Source organism: Cinclus cinclus, chromosome 22, assembly GCF_963662255.1.
Source record: "Cinclus cinclus chromosome 22, bCinCin1.1, whole genome shotgun sequence".
Lineage (NCBI taxonomy): Eukaryota > Metazoa > Chordata > Aves > Passeriformes > Cinclidae > Cinclus > Cinclus cinclus.
This window is the reverse complement of record NC_085067.1, coordinates 5,842,138-5,856,290: the sequence shown is the minus strand read 5'-3', so window position 1 is coordinate 5,856,290 and position 14,153 is coordinate 5,842,138. Positions and strand designations below refer to the sequence as shown.

The window sequence follows — 14,153 nt, the reverse complement described above, 5'->3', positions numbered from 1 at the left end:
CACATTGAAGCCTCCCAGTTCTGAGCAGCTGTAATTACTCTTTCACACAATAAATTGCCCTTTAAAGCTTAGCTAAGTAACAAGCCTCAAACCACCATGGTGACAGGCTCAGCAGTTACCTGGAAGATTTTGTGTTCCTGGAGATGGCTGCAAGATGCCAACTTGGATCTGACTCCTTTGAAACCTCCTCTCCTTAGCAGCCAAATAAATATGCATTTGTCAGGTTTCTTGCTCTAAAATAAAGCTACAAAACCAACTGGGGTTCTAGAAAAATTCCCATTTATCTGCTTTTTAACTGTGTTCTTAAAACTACAATGGGCTAAAGATTGACAAGAGAAGTTTTTTCAGGGAGCATCAACTTTATTAAACCTTTGGACTTAATAATTTGTGATTTCTATAGAGTCATGTACCACATGATGCTTTGGTGTTGCTCAGTACAATTTCATCAACACTAACAACAGCACTGGAGTTGTTCAGTATTCCACTGCCAGGACTTGACTTTGCAAGTCTTTTAAAAATTCTTTAGTGAACCTACGGCACATTCACAGCTCATCTAGGCAGTGCTCAAGAATTAGAGCATGAAGCAACTGAGTTTTTGCTACTTCCTTAACAGAAACAAAGTGGCTTCTCCTGTTAAGGGAAAACCACTATAACATGCTCCTAGGTATACATTCCCCATAGATGCTTTCTTGTCCACGGGAAGAGAGAAATCAACATAAAGATGTCATCAGGACCTGGAAAAGAACAAAAAAACTGAATTAGAGAATAGCCCCATGTCTTTTCCTGGGCCCCTCCCTCAACCCCAAAGGGGTTATGCTTCATTGAGATTATTCCAAAAATACTCCTGGCTCCCTGCTGGCAGTCAGTAAATGAGAATACAGCTAAATGAACTATTAATGAGCTTCTATAGGACAGAGAGCTCAGAGTCTGCATTTCACTTACAGAGGAGACACAGTGGCAGAGTATCTGGAGTTTCGTATTCCATGGCACACACAGGAGAAAACCCACATCCCTCCCTCACTGCAAGCTCACACTAAAGCTGCAGCAAGTATTTGGGTTGCTTTTCAAACCAAGGCTTTGCTTTTCTGCCGTTAGAAGAAACTGCAGAAAATTCTTAACTTTTTTTTTTTTCCGGAATCGTCAAAGTTTCAAGAACAGCAAAACTGTTCCCTGCAGACGAGCTTAGCCTAAAGTAGCTCAGAGAGAAGATTAAGTGATCATGCCCTGGTCAGAGCAGACACGGAGTCTTGGCAATACCAGGTCAGACTATACTTCGCTCATCATTGCTTCTGGGCAAATCTATTTGCCTTCAGTAAGGAGCTTGCTCCCAAACCAGGGCTGGGAGGTTTTCTCCTCCCTAGGAGGATGAAGCACGTGGAGCACAGGGACAGAGGTGACATCCCTACTACAGCCGAGCAGGAGCTGCAGAGACAGGTCACAAACTGGCATTCCACGGTCAGGAGAGCCAGTACCAGGCAAACCCGAGGGGAAAAAACCGTGTCATACCTATAAATGCTGCTGCACTCAGTGTCTCTCCAAGGCTCCAGAGGCCTGCTTGGATCCCTCCCTTCCCACCTCCTTCCCTGTATCCTCCCCACCAGGTCCCTGCAGCTCTTCAGTCCCCAGTTCCTTTGCTTGTGCCCGCCCTACCCCAGCCTCACATCCCCCGAGCTCCCAGATATCCTCCCCGGGTCTCAGCAAATCCCACATACCCTACCCCCCGGCCGGGTTCACCCTCCTCAACCAGCCCCCAGAGCCGCTCCCGCGTTCCCTCACCCTCGCTGTCCCCGTCCCCACACTCTCCGAGCCCTCAGCTGCCCCACCGCGGTCCCGCACCCCCTGCACCCTTCAAGTCCCGTACTCCATTCCCCGTACCCCTCACGCCGCTCCGCTCCCTCAGGCCCGGCCGCGCCGGGGCCGAACCACCCGCTTTGCCCCACCCCCTCAGCCGAGAGCAACCAATCAAAGCTCGCGGCTCTACCGGAGGGGCGGCGGAGGGAGCCAATAGGAATGCGCGTTAGAAGAGCTGGGGGCGGTGCCAGCAATTCCCGCCCTGAGGAAGCCTGAGGGGGGCTGGGAGAGCGGCTGGTCCCTGTTAGTGTAAAACGGGTGTTCTGTCCATATTTAACTAAAAGAAACGCCAATAAATGTCTTTTACAGAAGTTATTTCCCACTCAACAGTCAGTTAGTAGAACCCAGTTTCTACAAAGAGAAGCTTTAGTGGGAGGAGGGAAACTTTGCCCTTTTTTAAACACCAATGGCATTTTGTCTTTTTGTCAGAGATGCTGATTAGGTAAAGCTGTATAGAGCAAAAGTACTTTCGAAAGCCAGATTCAAAAGCCCTAAAAACGGGTAAGCAAAAAATTGAAGGCTGGTATAACACAAAAACAAACCGTATTTCTCACCACGGAATGTGGCTCCTTCTGTTTGGAAGAGCGGCCTGATATCCCCCTGCTGTGATTATAAAGCACCAGGGATTTAACTGACTGTGATTACATTCATTGACTACAGCTGGAATCACCCTCTAAATAAATTTGCCTTTAGGTTATGAAACCTATTAGCTTAAAAATTTCAATCTTTTCCAAATTCAGGACACTAGAGGAACTTCCATATATTTTTTTTTTTTCCCTTTACATGCAAGAAAATACTGTCCTCGTAATAACCCCAAACCTCAACATTTCATCAGGCTATGCCTATTGGGAACATCACTAATATTTAGTATTATCAGAAATATTTCACTGCGTAATTAATATTTAAATATTTTTTTAGAAATACTATATTTATTGCATGCTTGTGGACTTTCCCCCAGGAACTAAAGAAACAGTTTGTGATTTTTGTGGTGTCCACAGCTTGCATTAAGAATCTCTGCTTGAATGAAAATATTTATGTAATGAAGTTTAATGTGATGACCCTCTAGTGGGTTGCTTCTCATCCTGGTTTTGTTTTTTGTTTGTTTTTTTTTCATAAATGGGATATTTTCAACATTCCCTGTGCCTTGGTGTGACACTGCTGTTTGTGGTGACTCTGCTGCATTTGGGAGCACTGGATGGTTTGCAAGGAGTAAAGATTCAACCTGTGCTACCAATTACTCCATTTTTCCAGGTGTCATGCAAGACTACAAGTGAGACTTGCCTTAAATTCTCCTTTTGCTTACTAAAATCAGAACAGGAATTCCACATGGAACAAAGTAGTGAATTTATTAAAAGTTCATCCACCATCCTCACACTTTGGCACACAACATCCAATAAATGAACAAAAAAAAAAAAGCACACAGCTAAAATCCTATTTTCTGACTACAGAATAGAAGCATTTAACCTTCCCTGTTTCCCCATTGCTGGGAATTCCAGAATTACCAGGAGCTGGAAGTGGATGCAGAACCGATTGCAGCTTTGTTGAGTTTCCTTCCAACAGCCTCCTGACACATCTCCAACAAGACCAACTCTTTTACAGCTGGGCCTTGAAGCTTTCATTGTTATCAGCTGAATGGGGGCAGAGGAAGGATTTACACCATCTGGGAATTACTCAGATGGATACTTCCCAAACTTCCCAGGCAAATTCCCTCCTTTTCCTCATACAGTTTGTGATCCTCCAAAGCTGTCCCCAAACTATTCAGTGCCTTGACAATGACACTAGATTCTCCTCATGGCTCTCACTTTTCTGTATTTCTCCATTTTTTTCTGCCCAGCTCAGCCTTTTTTTGGTGCTTTTCACTCCCTCATGCCTGAGAGAGAGGTTTGATCAGCTCATAATCCATGCACTTGGTGAGGCAATCACGTGCCACACTAATGATGTGCTGCTTCTTGGGATGATCTTCCTGCTTCCCGACGTAGGTCAGAATCTCCAGGAGCTCTGACTCCACCAGCTTCTTTGCCAGCTCTTTGTCAGCACTGATTAAGTTGAAAGCAATGACCAGTCCTCGGTGCTGGACCTCCATGTTGTCATGCAAGCAGAGCCTCTGCAGGATTTCAAGCCACTGGGTGGTCTGGAAGGCAAAGAGAGATCATTAGTACTGACCTGAAGAATATCTCAACCAAGAACATGACTTTTGCTTCCTTCAGCAGAAGGAAGAACAATACTCATGGCACTTATGATTATTTCATATTTTAGCTAAGGAAACCTGACTCCAAACATTTGAACTCAATTTTTCTCACACTTTAGTCAGAATCTTTCGTGGCACTGAGACAACACGGAAAATGTTTCATACTCAGGCTGCTGCGTAATCTTTGTGCCAATAATCTGACCAGGATCTTGGCACAGCTGAGATGACCAGGACACTCCCCCACCCCAGTCTTCTTGAGCTTCTCTTTTGGTTTGATTAATAATTTTTATCTTAACAAGCTCCAGTGTTCAATCATGTGTGCAACAAAATAGGGTTCAGGAGTTCTCAACCACAGCTCTTCAGACACTCAGCCATGCAGCACCTACGTTCTCAGGGTCTACAGATCTGTGCAGGGAAAGGACATTTTTTGGGATCTCTAAAGCTCAGTAGCTTATTGATCAAGCTTTTCTTATTTCTCGGTGGAACAAGGTTTGGATTTCAGGTTATTTATCAAAATGGACTAAAAGCATGCACACCCAGGTCTCAGCTTCTCTAGGTCCCTCAATATCAGACTAGTGAATTGTATATTCCTTTGGAGAGACTTTCACATCTGATGTACCTTGCAGGGTACACCCACACTGCCCACAATCAGTTATGGTCTCACCACTTGAGTCATCTTCCAGCAGAGTTTCTTTTGCGCTGCCGTAAGCATGGCCAGGGCTCCTGCTGCTGCAACCTGAACCTTTTCATCATCCTCACCACACAGCAACACCACCAACTTCAGGCGGTCATTGCCATCAGCCACAAAGCGCTCTTGAACCTGAAAAAACCCCAGAGATACCCAGAGGTAACACAATTAGGGACAGCTCCTCACAGAAGCAGTCAGGTTGGACATGCCCAGGGCGTTACCTCCTTGTTCACCACCAAGTTGCACATGCACTCTGTGGCTGCCTGTCGAAGTTGGTCGTGGTTCTCAAACATGTAGTTTTCGATATCTGGCAGGGCTTTCTCTTTAACTATCTTCAACCTGTGGCAAAGAGCAGTAAAAACCCCACATTATAAGTCAAGCGGTAACCAACTTATCAAATACTAACTGCAGGGAAGGTCTTGGAACAAATCAGTGTCTGCAGCACTGGAGCTCATGACGTGGTTCATTCCCTCTCTAATGCAGATGAGGTTCATGTCTTTGCTGTTTCTAGAGGAAAATGTGCCACTCTCTTTTTCCTTTTTCATTAATCTTTTAGCTCTGAGACCTTTGTATCTCTGCCAAAGGTAGCTTAAACTGACCAGTCTTCATAGTCCAACAAGTAACTCACATTAACTCCTGGGGAAGAAGGAAGGTTAAAAAAAGCAGTAAAGCTCACCTAAGTTTATCGCTTCTTCCTGAAAAGTTTGTGAGACCTAACAGAGCCTCGTAGTTCTGGAGGCCATCTCTCTCTGTGTTCAGCAGGCTGACAAGGGGCCTCACCACCTCATACACCTGGAAGAGAAGGCCTGTATTAGCAATTTTCATTTGCTAAAGGAAGTATCAATGGTTTTGTTTTTGTTTTTGTTTTTTTTTTTTAAGCTTACTCTCTCCCCTGGGAATGCAATGTCCGGATTGGAGATAGCAGCAATTTTTGCCAGAGCATGAGAAGCCTTTATCTTGCCAACGTCTGTGCCTTCCACAGCCAGAGGTATCAGGGCCTGGAGACACACAGGAAAAAGCATTCAGTGTTCTGAGAAGATTTACAGGATTGCCATAACAGACTAAAACAAGTTAAAAATATCCCATAGCCCTCTGTGATGTCTTGCTTTTGTTCTCAAATAGGCACCACACCAGAGCTTGTAGCTCACACGGTCACTCCAAGAACATCACTTTTTGGAGCCTTGCAGAGAGGGGACTGGAGCGTCAGTATGGCCCCGAGGGGACAACTTGTGCTCTTCTGTCACTGTCCCTCACTGGAGACACAGCCCAGGCTCCCAGCAGACATTAACAGCACATCGGTGAACATAAAAGTAATCACCTTCCCACCACCTTGAGCAACAATGGTCCCGCGGTCTTTGGGGTCTTCACACAAGGCAAGAAACACCCTGCAGGGGCACAGGACACTCGGTGAGACAGGGAAACAGCCACGCAGGACAGCAACAGCCAATAGCCCTCATGGAATGGGGCTGAGGTTTTGCAGGAGTGCCAGAGCCACCAGGTAAATTCCAGGTGCTTAACCCCGTGCACATAGCACACTATGAGGAAGCAACAAATGAAGGAGTAAGAAGTTTCCAGGTCTGTAAAATGAACTCTGTTCCAGCCAAAACCAATAGAGAGAACTCAAAAATGCATTCCAGCAAGGCAGCTTGAAGGTCAGAACAGGGATTTTTATGACACTGCTGAACATATCTTTGGTTTTAAGTCTTTGCCTCGCACGCTCCCCCACAGGCAGAATGCCCCACCCTAGGTGTCCATCCCCATGGCACAGGGGCTGCCCAGCACTCCCAGCTCCCAGGACTGCAGTGAAGGCACCTGGCAATGAGCTCCTTGCTCTGGTCTGTCAAAATGGCACTGTCAGCCTTCACCATGCAGGCCAAGGCAGAGACAACCCCAGCCTTCAGCAACCGCTTCACCCGCTTCACCACAAAATCCTTCTTGTCCTGAGGAGGAAACATTGGGAAAGGATTACCCCTTTGCATCTAAGGAATTTAGATTCCAATTTAGATTCCTTGGAATTAGCCCATTCTAAAGAATTAGCCAGTTCTGCCATCCAGCCACCTAACAACCAAGCCTGATTGGAGAGCAAAGCAATTTCAGTCTGGAGACAGGAGACCTGAAGTCTGTGACAATGGATACACCAAAGAAAGTCTTTTTAAACAGCATCTCCAGCTGGACATAACCCACCTTTGGATGCTCCTCAGGCACATGCTGCTTGGAGAATTTTGCCAGCTGCACCAGCTCTGGGACCAGCTCCTTGGTATCATAGCTGTTGGTGCAGTTCACCAGTGCAGAAGCCACGGAATACAAGATTGTCTTGTCACTTGCCTGCACAGGAAAATAAAAGCTTGTGTGAGGGTGAGGAGGGCACAGCAGGGAAACAGGTCCCTTTGGACTGCCATGATGCTGTTTTGCACTAGTGGGAATGTTCTTAGCTTTATCCCCAACTTTATAGCCCATGAAAGTTCTCATGGTCAAACAAGGTGTTGGACATCAGCAGGTGCTGCAAACACCTTGGTGCCTTTGGCTGTCATGGAGTTGTTGACAGTGAATGTAGGAGTGACCTCCCCCAGCCTAGGCAGAAGAGCAGGATGGTAGCAGCCCTGAGATGTCTCTGTGCTACAGGTAAAACAGAATTTCTGCTGAACCAGAGGAGAGGGGTTGGGGTCACAGCTCCTTCTGACAGGGCACAGTGCAGGGCTGGAAAGCTGGGAGACATTGATGCTACCAGAGGAATGAGGGAACAAGGAAAGGAGATAGACCTTGGCTAAATCAAACATAGCTTTCAGGGCTGGCTCATCTTCAACAAAGTCATCTTTCACATCTGCATCGAGGGTGAGGTACGAGAGCCCTTCCACAGCCCATTTCCTGGTGCGGGCATCAATGCTGGTGTTGCACAACCACCTGGAAGAGAGAAAAACACTCACATTTCCATCTCAGGAGCCAGAACTAACTTATCTGGAAAAAGAGGGAGGAAAAACAGATATTGAGGCTGATTCAGCTCCAAATCTGCCCTCAGGTTCTGCTGCAGCTCCTCAGACTGGGGATGCTTTCCTTTGAGACATGACCCAACTCGTGGGATCTGAATGCTGCAGGGAATGACAGACCAGGACACCTACTCGGCACTGCTTTGCCTTTTCCATCCCACAAAACATGAGATGCCTGCAGGAATGACCACCCATTCAATCACTTCCTAACTTGATCCCACTTCCTTGGTTACTCCACCTGGCAAATTCACCTTCAGAGGGGACTTGTGCATATTCAAGATAAGTATTAATTAGACTGTGCCACTCTGGCACAGAGGGAAGCACCGGGCCTGGTGTCTCCCATGGGCAGTGAGGGAGGGAGAAGGCTCCTCTGGATATTGAGGCAGGAGGAACACATGGCTGCTTCAGGCACAGAGGGGCTCCACGTCCCAGTGCAATGGCTCTGGGGGCACTGCAGGCAGCACAGGACATTAAGGCAATGTGTGGTCAGGATCTCGTGGGAGAGGAACATATTGTACTTTGCAAAGATTGGAATAACTGAAGGAAGAAGTAAAGTCACTCACTTTCGGCACTGCTTGGCTAACTTCTCAGTGGAGCCCTCAGCAAACTGCCTCAGGCCATAGTCTGTGCCTCCTGCTGAGCCCAGCTTGCAGAGACCCTGAGGAGGACAAACAGGAATAATGAGATCCTCTTGTGTTGCTGCCCCAAAACATCCAGAACCTCCCTCCTCTCCCAAGTTTGGGATTAAGCTGCTGAGTGTGGCAGGCAACAGAGGTGGGGCTGCATCTTTACCACCAGAGCTCTGATTTTGATCTTCTCATTCTTGGTTTTCTTGTATATCTCCTTCAGGAGCGTCACCCCGTTGGTGATTATGAAGGTGGCTCTGCTCAGCTTGGTGGAGGCATGGATGAGGGCTTCCACAGCCACCAGCTGATCAATCTCCCTCTCGGACCCACACAGGGCAACCATCATCTCCATCACTCCCTTCATGCCAAGCAGCTTGTTGCCCAAGTCAAATGGCCCTTGCAGAACTCCAGACACAATCTGGACAGCATGGAGCGTCTTATCCATGTCTTGTGGGTCGATTTTGCTCCTGCATGGGATAGAGGGAGTAGGGTATAGAACAGTAGTGGGGAGGGAATGTCCTCCCTCAGCTGTGCTGCTGAATCACATTGGGCATTTGGGAGTGCAAATTCCTGCAAAGCTGTGATCCAGCAGGATCTCAAGCAAGTCATAATCTCCCAGAGCCCCAGTTTTGAACACAAGTGGACTTCAAGTGCCTGATCTCACCCTCAAGAACCCCTGCTCCTGCCCTCTGGGCCAGCTCAGCCCTGACTCACTTGATGTACTCCTCGCAGATCAGCCGGTAGTTGTCCCGCTCCGGGTCGCAGCGCAGGTCATCGTAGAGTTTATTAAGGAGGACAGAGGCAGTCAGCTGGGTGTTCTCTGTCAGTGGCAGGCAGTCAGGCATCTCAGGAATCTGGCCCACCACTTTGAGTATCTTTTTTAAGCCTGGCAATGATGGAGTCATAGGGCTGTCAGAGGGGAGAGGGTCTGTGCAAAACTCAAGGTACCATTGCTTACTTTCTTGCTGTGGAATAGCCAGCTTGGATAGTCTTCAATTATTTTGCAGCCTAATTACATAAATCTTAAGCAAAAAACCCACTCAGATATTTACTGGGGAGGAGCTTCTGCTGGTGAGATTACAGGTTTGTAGCATCAGGCTTTTTTCCAGTTCTCAGAGTGAGATAAGCAGAACTGCATTACGCCCCTGGCTGGATCTGTTATTCTTGTCAGGAGACATTAAACCTACTGACCTCCAGGGCCAGAGGCTCTGACTGAGGAAAACTCAGCCACTCTCAAGTGATTCTGGATGACTTAACCCTCCTTTCGCCTAATTATTAATAAATAATTTCCATCAAAATGGTAACACACATATGCTTTAGAATTACTGTTAAATCGCATAGCACACGTACTCCTCACCCTTGTCCAGTTTTAGAATTGATGAGTTTATGGGTCCACCAAGCTCAGCAGGTGCTCATCTCATCCTGTCTAAACCAGAGAATTTATCCAAGCCAAATCCTCTTAATATTAGCAAATACATTGTAGAAAAACTAACCAGAGATATTAGGCAGTCCTTCAGAAACTCAAAAATTCTTGTTCTCATACACAGTTGATTTTCTCTTAGTACTGTTTCCTGCTAATAAGTCTAACTTTGCTCCACGCTTGCATGCTCCAAAAAAAAAAAAAAAAAAAACCAGAAAGGATTTATTTTACAGGAAGGACCAGTTCTAAAGATATTCAGGCAAGACCACACAACTCCACATCTCCCAAATCAGAACAGGATGGTGGGCAAGGACTCACCATTGTCGATGACAAAGATGCTCCTGCTGTTGTCATGATCTTTCAGGTCCTTCCTTGGTATGTTCTTGTTGAGGAGGTTGAGGGCTCGGTCCCGCCCTTGCCCAGACACTTTCTTACTGACCAGCATATCCAGCAAACGCATCGTGATCATCCTCAAATCCTTCTTAGTGTCTACATAGGAGCAAACACTAGCAGCCAGTTACCACAAGTTACCTCTGAAAGCAGGTGAGCTCAGTCAAAACAACTCAAAGCCATTGTGTGGCTGGAACAGAAGTATTTACTATCCATGAGGATAATAGCTGTGTGCAGGCTGTCCTCCTGTACAGCTGAATGGTGAAGTCCCCACCTCAGCAAAGAACAAGGAATAAGGTGGAATCCCAGGAGCAGAGCCCTTGCTGCTGGGCCCACTCCTCCTGCAGAGCAGGTGGTGGGCTCTTACCTAGCACTAGAGCCTCCTCCTTGCCATGGTGCTCCTCCTTCCCCTGGCCCAGCAGGCAGTCGGTGATGGTCTGCAGGAGGTTGCAGACAGCCAGGGAGATTTCTTCATTGTCCACCGACATCCACATGCAAATGCTGTCGATGCCCAGGTAATGGAGAATGGCAGTGGCCTGGTCCCAGGAGGGAGAGAGCATGACAGTGTTAACAAAGGCCTTTCCTCCCTGTGTCCTCTAGGCTCAGCTGGGACAAAGAAACGATTTTCCTCAGTGAATTCTGATTCAGGAAAAGTCAGGGTTTTAATTTTGTCCCACTGGTCACAAACAACACAAACTATTTCAATTTCCCCCTCCCCAGGAGCAAAAATAGCAGTGAAGGTCCAGGCACCCTGTCCTTACCCGAGCCTTATGTCCTGTGCACATTCCTGAAAGTGTCCTCACAGCTGCCAGGATCAGCTCAGGATTTTTGGTTTCTATCAGCTGCAGCAGCAAGTTGACCCCATTATTCTGGAAAATCCTCTCGGCACCTGCTTCCTCCCGCCCCAGGACTATGAGGTTGTTTGCAGCCTAGGTGGGAGGCAGAAGAACAGGGTTAGTGGCACAGCCCAGCCTCCAGAACATGTCCATGCAGCTCCAGGAGATGCTGGTGGGAGCCATCTCCTGACAGATGCAGCAGATCAGCTCAGACACCACCAGACAGTTTATCCAGGTGCATTTAGGGATCAGCTCCACTCTGCCCAAGAGTGGGTCACTGCTTGGAAGGAACATCTGGAGCGTGGCAGAGATGGACCTGAGCAGAAGTCCAGGCTGATCCCACCTTTGGTATTTTGGGAAGTTGGGCCACCTTCCCTCTGTACAGGGGTGATTTCCCCTCTCTCTGAGTGCAGTTCACCTTCCAGCTCCTTCCCTCATCCTCCATCCAGGGGAGGTGGAGAAGGGAACGCAGGGTTCTTCTCCCTGCTGTAGCCTCTGACATCAAACAGGCATTTTGCCAAGTCCAGGGCAGTTCTCACCTTTTCCCGCTTTTCTTTGTCACTGTTCTCATCCAGCAGGATCTCAAACATCTTCTGCACCCTCGAGTCAGTGGAGAACTGAATGCGCAGCTGTGCCACAAGAGAGCACAGAGCATCAGGAGGAGAAAATCAAGCTGCAACTTTTATTTTCCACTTCAAGAATACTCCCTCCCCTCAAACCACAGGCAATTTAAGCTGAACCACAGGAGATATAATTTCTCAGCAATTAGCATCCATTACTCAATATACGGGCGCAGGCAGACCCAGCTCTAAACCTTAGTTTTGGAGACTTCATAGTATGTAGTGACACAGGGATTTTTTCAAAGCACACCTGTAAAGGTAACTGTAGCAGTGTGGCAACAACCAGACCCAGCCCAAAGCTGGTCCAAGACCTTTCCAAAACACTCAGGACAAGGGCAGCCTCAGGAGGGAGCCACCACACTTTTTAATTTAACCATTCAACCCAAACCTCAGATTTACACACATCAAGCATGAACTTCCAGTTAATGGAGCCTATTTATCCCCCTCTATTGCCACAAGTTTCCAGTATGACCAACAATCTGTTGATGTAACCCAAAACAAGGATTTTCCACTCCTGGTCTGTGAATCCAGGACAGTTCACCTGGCATTTACCTTCTCCTGGATGTTGGCCCCCAGTCTCCTCAGAGTCTCCTGGAAGTTTTTGTTGCGGGGTTCAAGAGTGGCACATTTCTGAGCATCTTTGAATGCTTGGTCCAACTTCCCCAGTTTTTCCAGGGCTTGGCTGCGCCGGTACAAGGCTTTGATATCTGAAGCATTGATGTCAATAGCTGGGAAAGGCATCCAAAATACCATTCATCAGAGCTTGCTGCTTGGAAGTAGCCTGTGCAATCTGTGATTTGCTTTGTTACAAGCATCAATCAGTGCCTGAGTAGCACACCAGCACACCAAAATGGAACATTGCTTGAACTTTCAGGAATTCCCTTGTGGCCTCAGCATTTGAGTGTTAGTGGATATAAGAAATAAGGCCACAGTGTCCCAAAAGAGTGTATCCAGCTCTCCTCATAACAGCCCCCTCCTTACCTCTAGATGCATCTGAGGCTGCCTTGGCATATTCCTCCTGTTAAACCAGAAAGGAGAGATTTGCTAGCCATGGAATAGCAGGGCATGTCCCCATTGCTCATGGACATTGGGACCTCTCTGTTCCCATTTCCCAAGGAGACACCCCAGTGAAGCTCCAGCACAAGCCCAGAACATTTCATGTCAGACCAGCTGGAAACACCCTATTCAATAAGTGGACAAACCACCCAGTCCACAGCCAGTGAGTGTCCTTGGCTGCCCTCCTGCTCTTCTCCCCTTGAGCATTGTCCTGGTGAGGAGAGCTTTTCTCACCTTTTTGAGGAAGCAGGCTGCCCTGTTCCTGTACAGCACTGCCTGCAGCGCTTTGTCCTTGTTGAGCTTTATGGCCTGAGTGTAGCTTTGAAGGGCTTTCTCATAGTCACTGGACTGAAAATATTTATTGCCTTCCTCTTTCAGCTGGATGGGATCCTCCATCTGGAGAGCTTGAAGGAAAAACATCAATTTGTGTCCCATTTTCAACTGCCTAGGTTGCCTGCCTACTCCCCCAAGCTGAGTTCCACCATGAGACTGACATATAATTAACACACATTAATAAAAGCAGCTTACCAGGCTGAAGAGTTTTGAAAATGAAGACCTAAATTGCTCTTCAAGGCTGTGGCTTCTCAGAAGCTTTTCCCACCAATGTAGATTAGGAGCCAATTAAAAAAAAAAAAAAGAAAAAAAAAAGAAAACAAGAACAAAAAAAGGAATTAAAGAAATCTGCCAGCACTACAGAGAGTCTGTGTGGCTTAGGAAAGAGCTCACTTCCCACTCCAAGTTTGGGCAGGACCTGGCAGCTCCTGCTGCCTGTCAGCATCACCTGTCACCACAGCCTGTCCCCTCCTTGTCCTCCTGTGCTTTATATGCCTGGGGAGGGCTGGGAGCCAGGGCCAGCTCGGGGGGGGGGCACCTGGCTGCAAGCAGGCAGCACCCCTGTGCAGCAAGAGGGAATCCTCTCCCACCTGCCAGGGCAAACCCCAGCTCCCCTCTGCCTGCAGAGCTGCAAAGGGTGTGGGGAGCAGGAAGGGGGAGGTTCATGCCAAAAAAGCCCATGGCTGGGATGACTGACCCCTGTCACAGTGCTCAGACCCTTTTCCCTTTCTATTTAGGGAAGCATGAGACAGCTGAGCCTCGGGGACAAGTGGCCCCAGGCCAGCAGCTGCAGCAGTGCCCAGCACCTTCCAGAATTCCCTGGGATGGAAAGCTGACTGACACGCAGCACTACCTCCTCCTCCTTGCAGGGCCTTTGGGAGCCCTTCCCACTGGAAATCCCATCCCTGTCTGGTGCTGCCACCCACCCCACCCCTGCTCGGTCAGCAGCACACTGACATGGGCTAACACAGAGGTCTGGGCTGGACACACTGAAGTGCTGTGATGAGTGGCTCAATTTGAGTGACACCAGGAGACAGAGCAGGACTCAGAGCTCCAAGAGGACTGAGCCTTTCAACCCACTCTGTTCCCCAGCAGTCACAATCAGGAATTCTGCTTTCTGACTTACCTCCCCCCAAACGCAGGCCTTGCCTTCCCCAGTGC

At 47.9% G+C, this 14,153-nt stretch overlaps 1 protein-coding gene and 1 non-coding gene across 2 annotated transcripts; both read right to left on the bottom strand.

The window, feature by feature from the left end:
• Positions 1-1,193: 1,193 nt before the first annotated feature.
• Positions 1,194-1,289, bottom strand: LOC134052735 (Z30 small nucleolar RNA). Its single transcript, XR_009933887.1, has one exon. It is a non-coding gene; the product is annotated as a Z30 small nucleolar RNA (small nucleolar RNA).
• A 2,426-nt stretch (positions 1,290-3,715) lies between these two features.
• UNC45B (unc-45 myosin chaperone B) lies at positions 3,716-13,645 on the bottom strand. Its single transcript, XM_062506890.1, has 19 exons — positions 12,894-13,645; positions 12,585-12,621; positions 12,156-12,331; positions 11,523-11,612; positions 10,909-11,076; positions 10,515-10,683; positions 10,076-10,246; positions 9,052-9,223; positions 8,504-8,804; positions 8,275-8,369; positions 7,487-7,628; positions 6,912-7,052; positions 6,540-6,667; positions 6,046-6,112; positions 5,612-5,725; positions 5,404-5,519; positions 4,949-5,066; positions 4,704-4,859; positions 3,716-3,982 (listed from the first exon to the last, which is right to left on the bottom strand). The coding sequence occupies exons 1-19, from the start codon at positions 13,092-13,094 to the stop codon at positions 3,716-3,718; spliced, it is 2,829 nt and encodes a 942-aa protein (XP_062362874.1). The 5' UTR covers positions 13,095-13,645.
• Between the last annotated feature and the right edge of the window lie 508 nt (positions 13,646-14,153).

Bases quoted from the DNA above. Each gene is read 5' to 3' on its own strand.
- UNC45B (XM_062506890.1), bottom strand. From the start codon at position 13,094: ATGGGACACAAATTGATGTTTTTCCTTCAAGCTCTCCAGATGGAGGAT. The intron at 7,053-7,486 runs GTCTATCTCCTT...TTTCCTGTGCAG, and splicing joins CTATGTTTGATTTAGCCAAG to GCAAGTGACAAGACAATCTT. The intron at 4,860-4,948 runs GTAACGCCCTGG...GGGTTTTTTCAG, and splicing joins ACTTGGTGGTGAACAAGGAG to GTTCAAGAGCGCTTTGTGGC.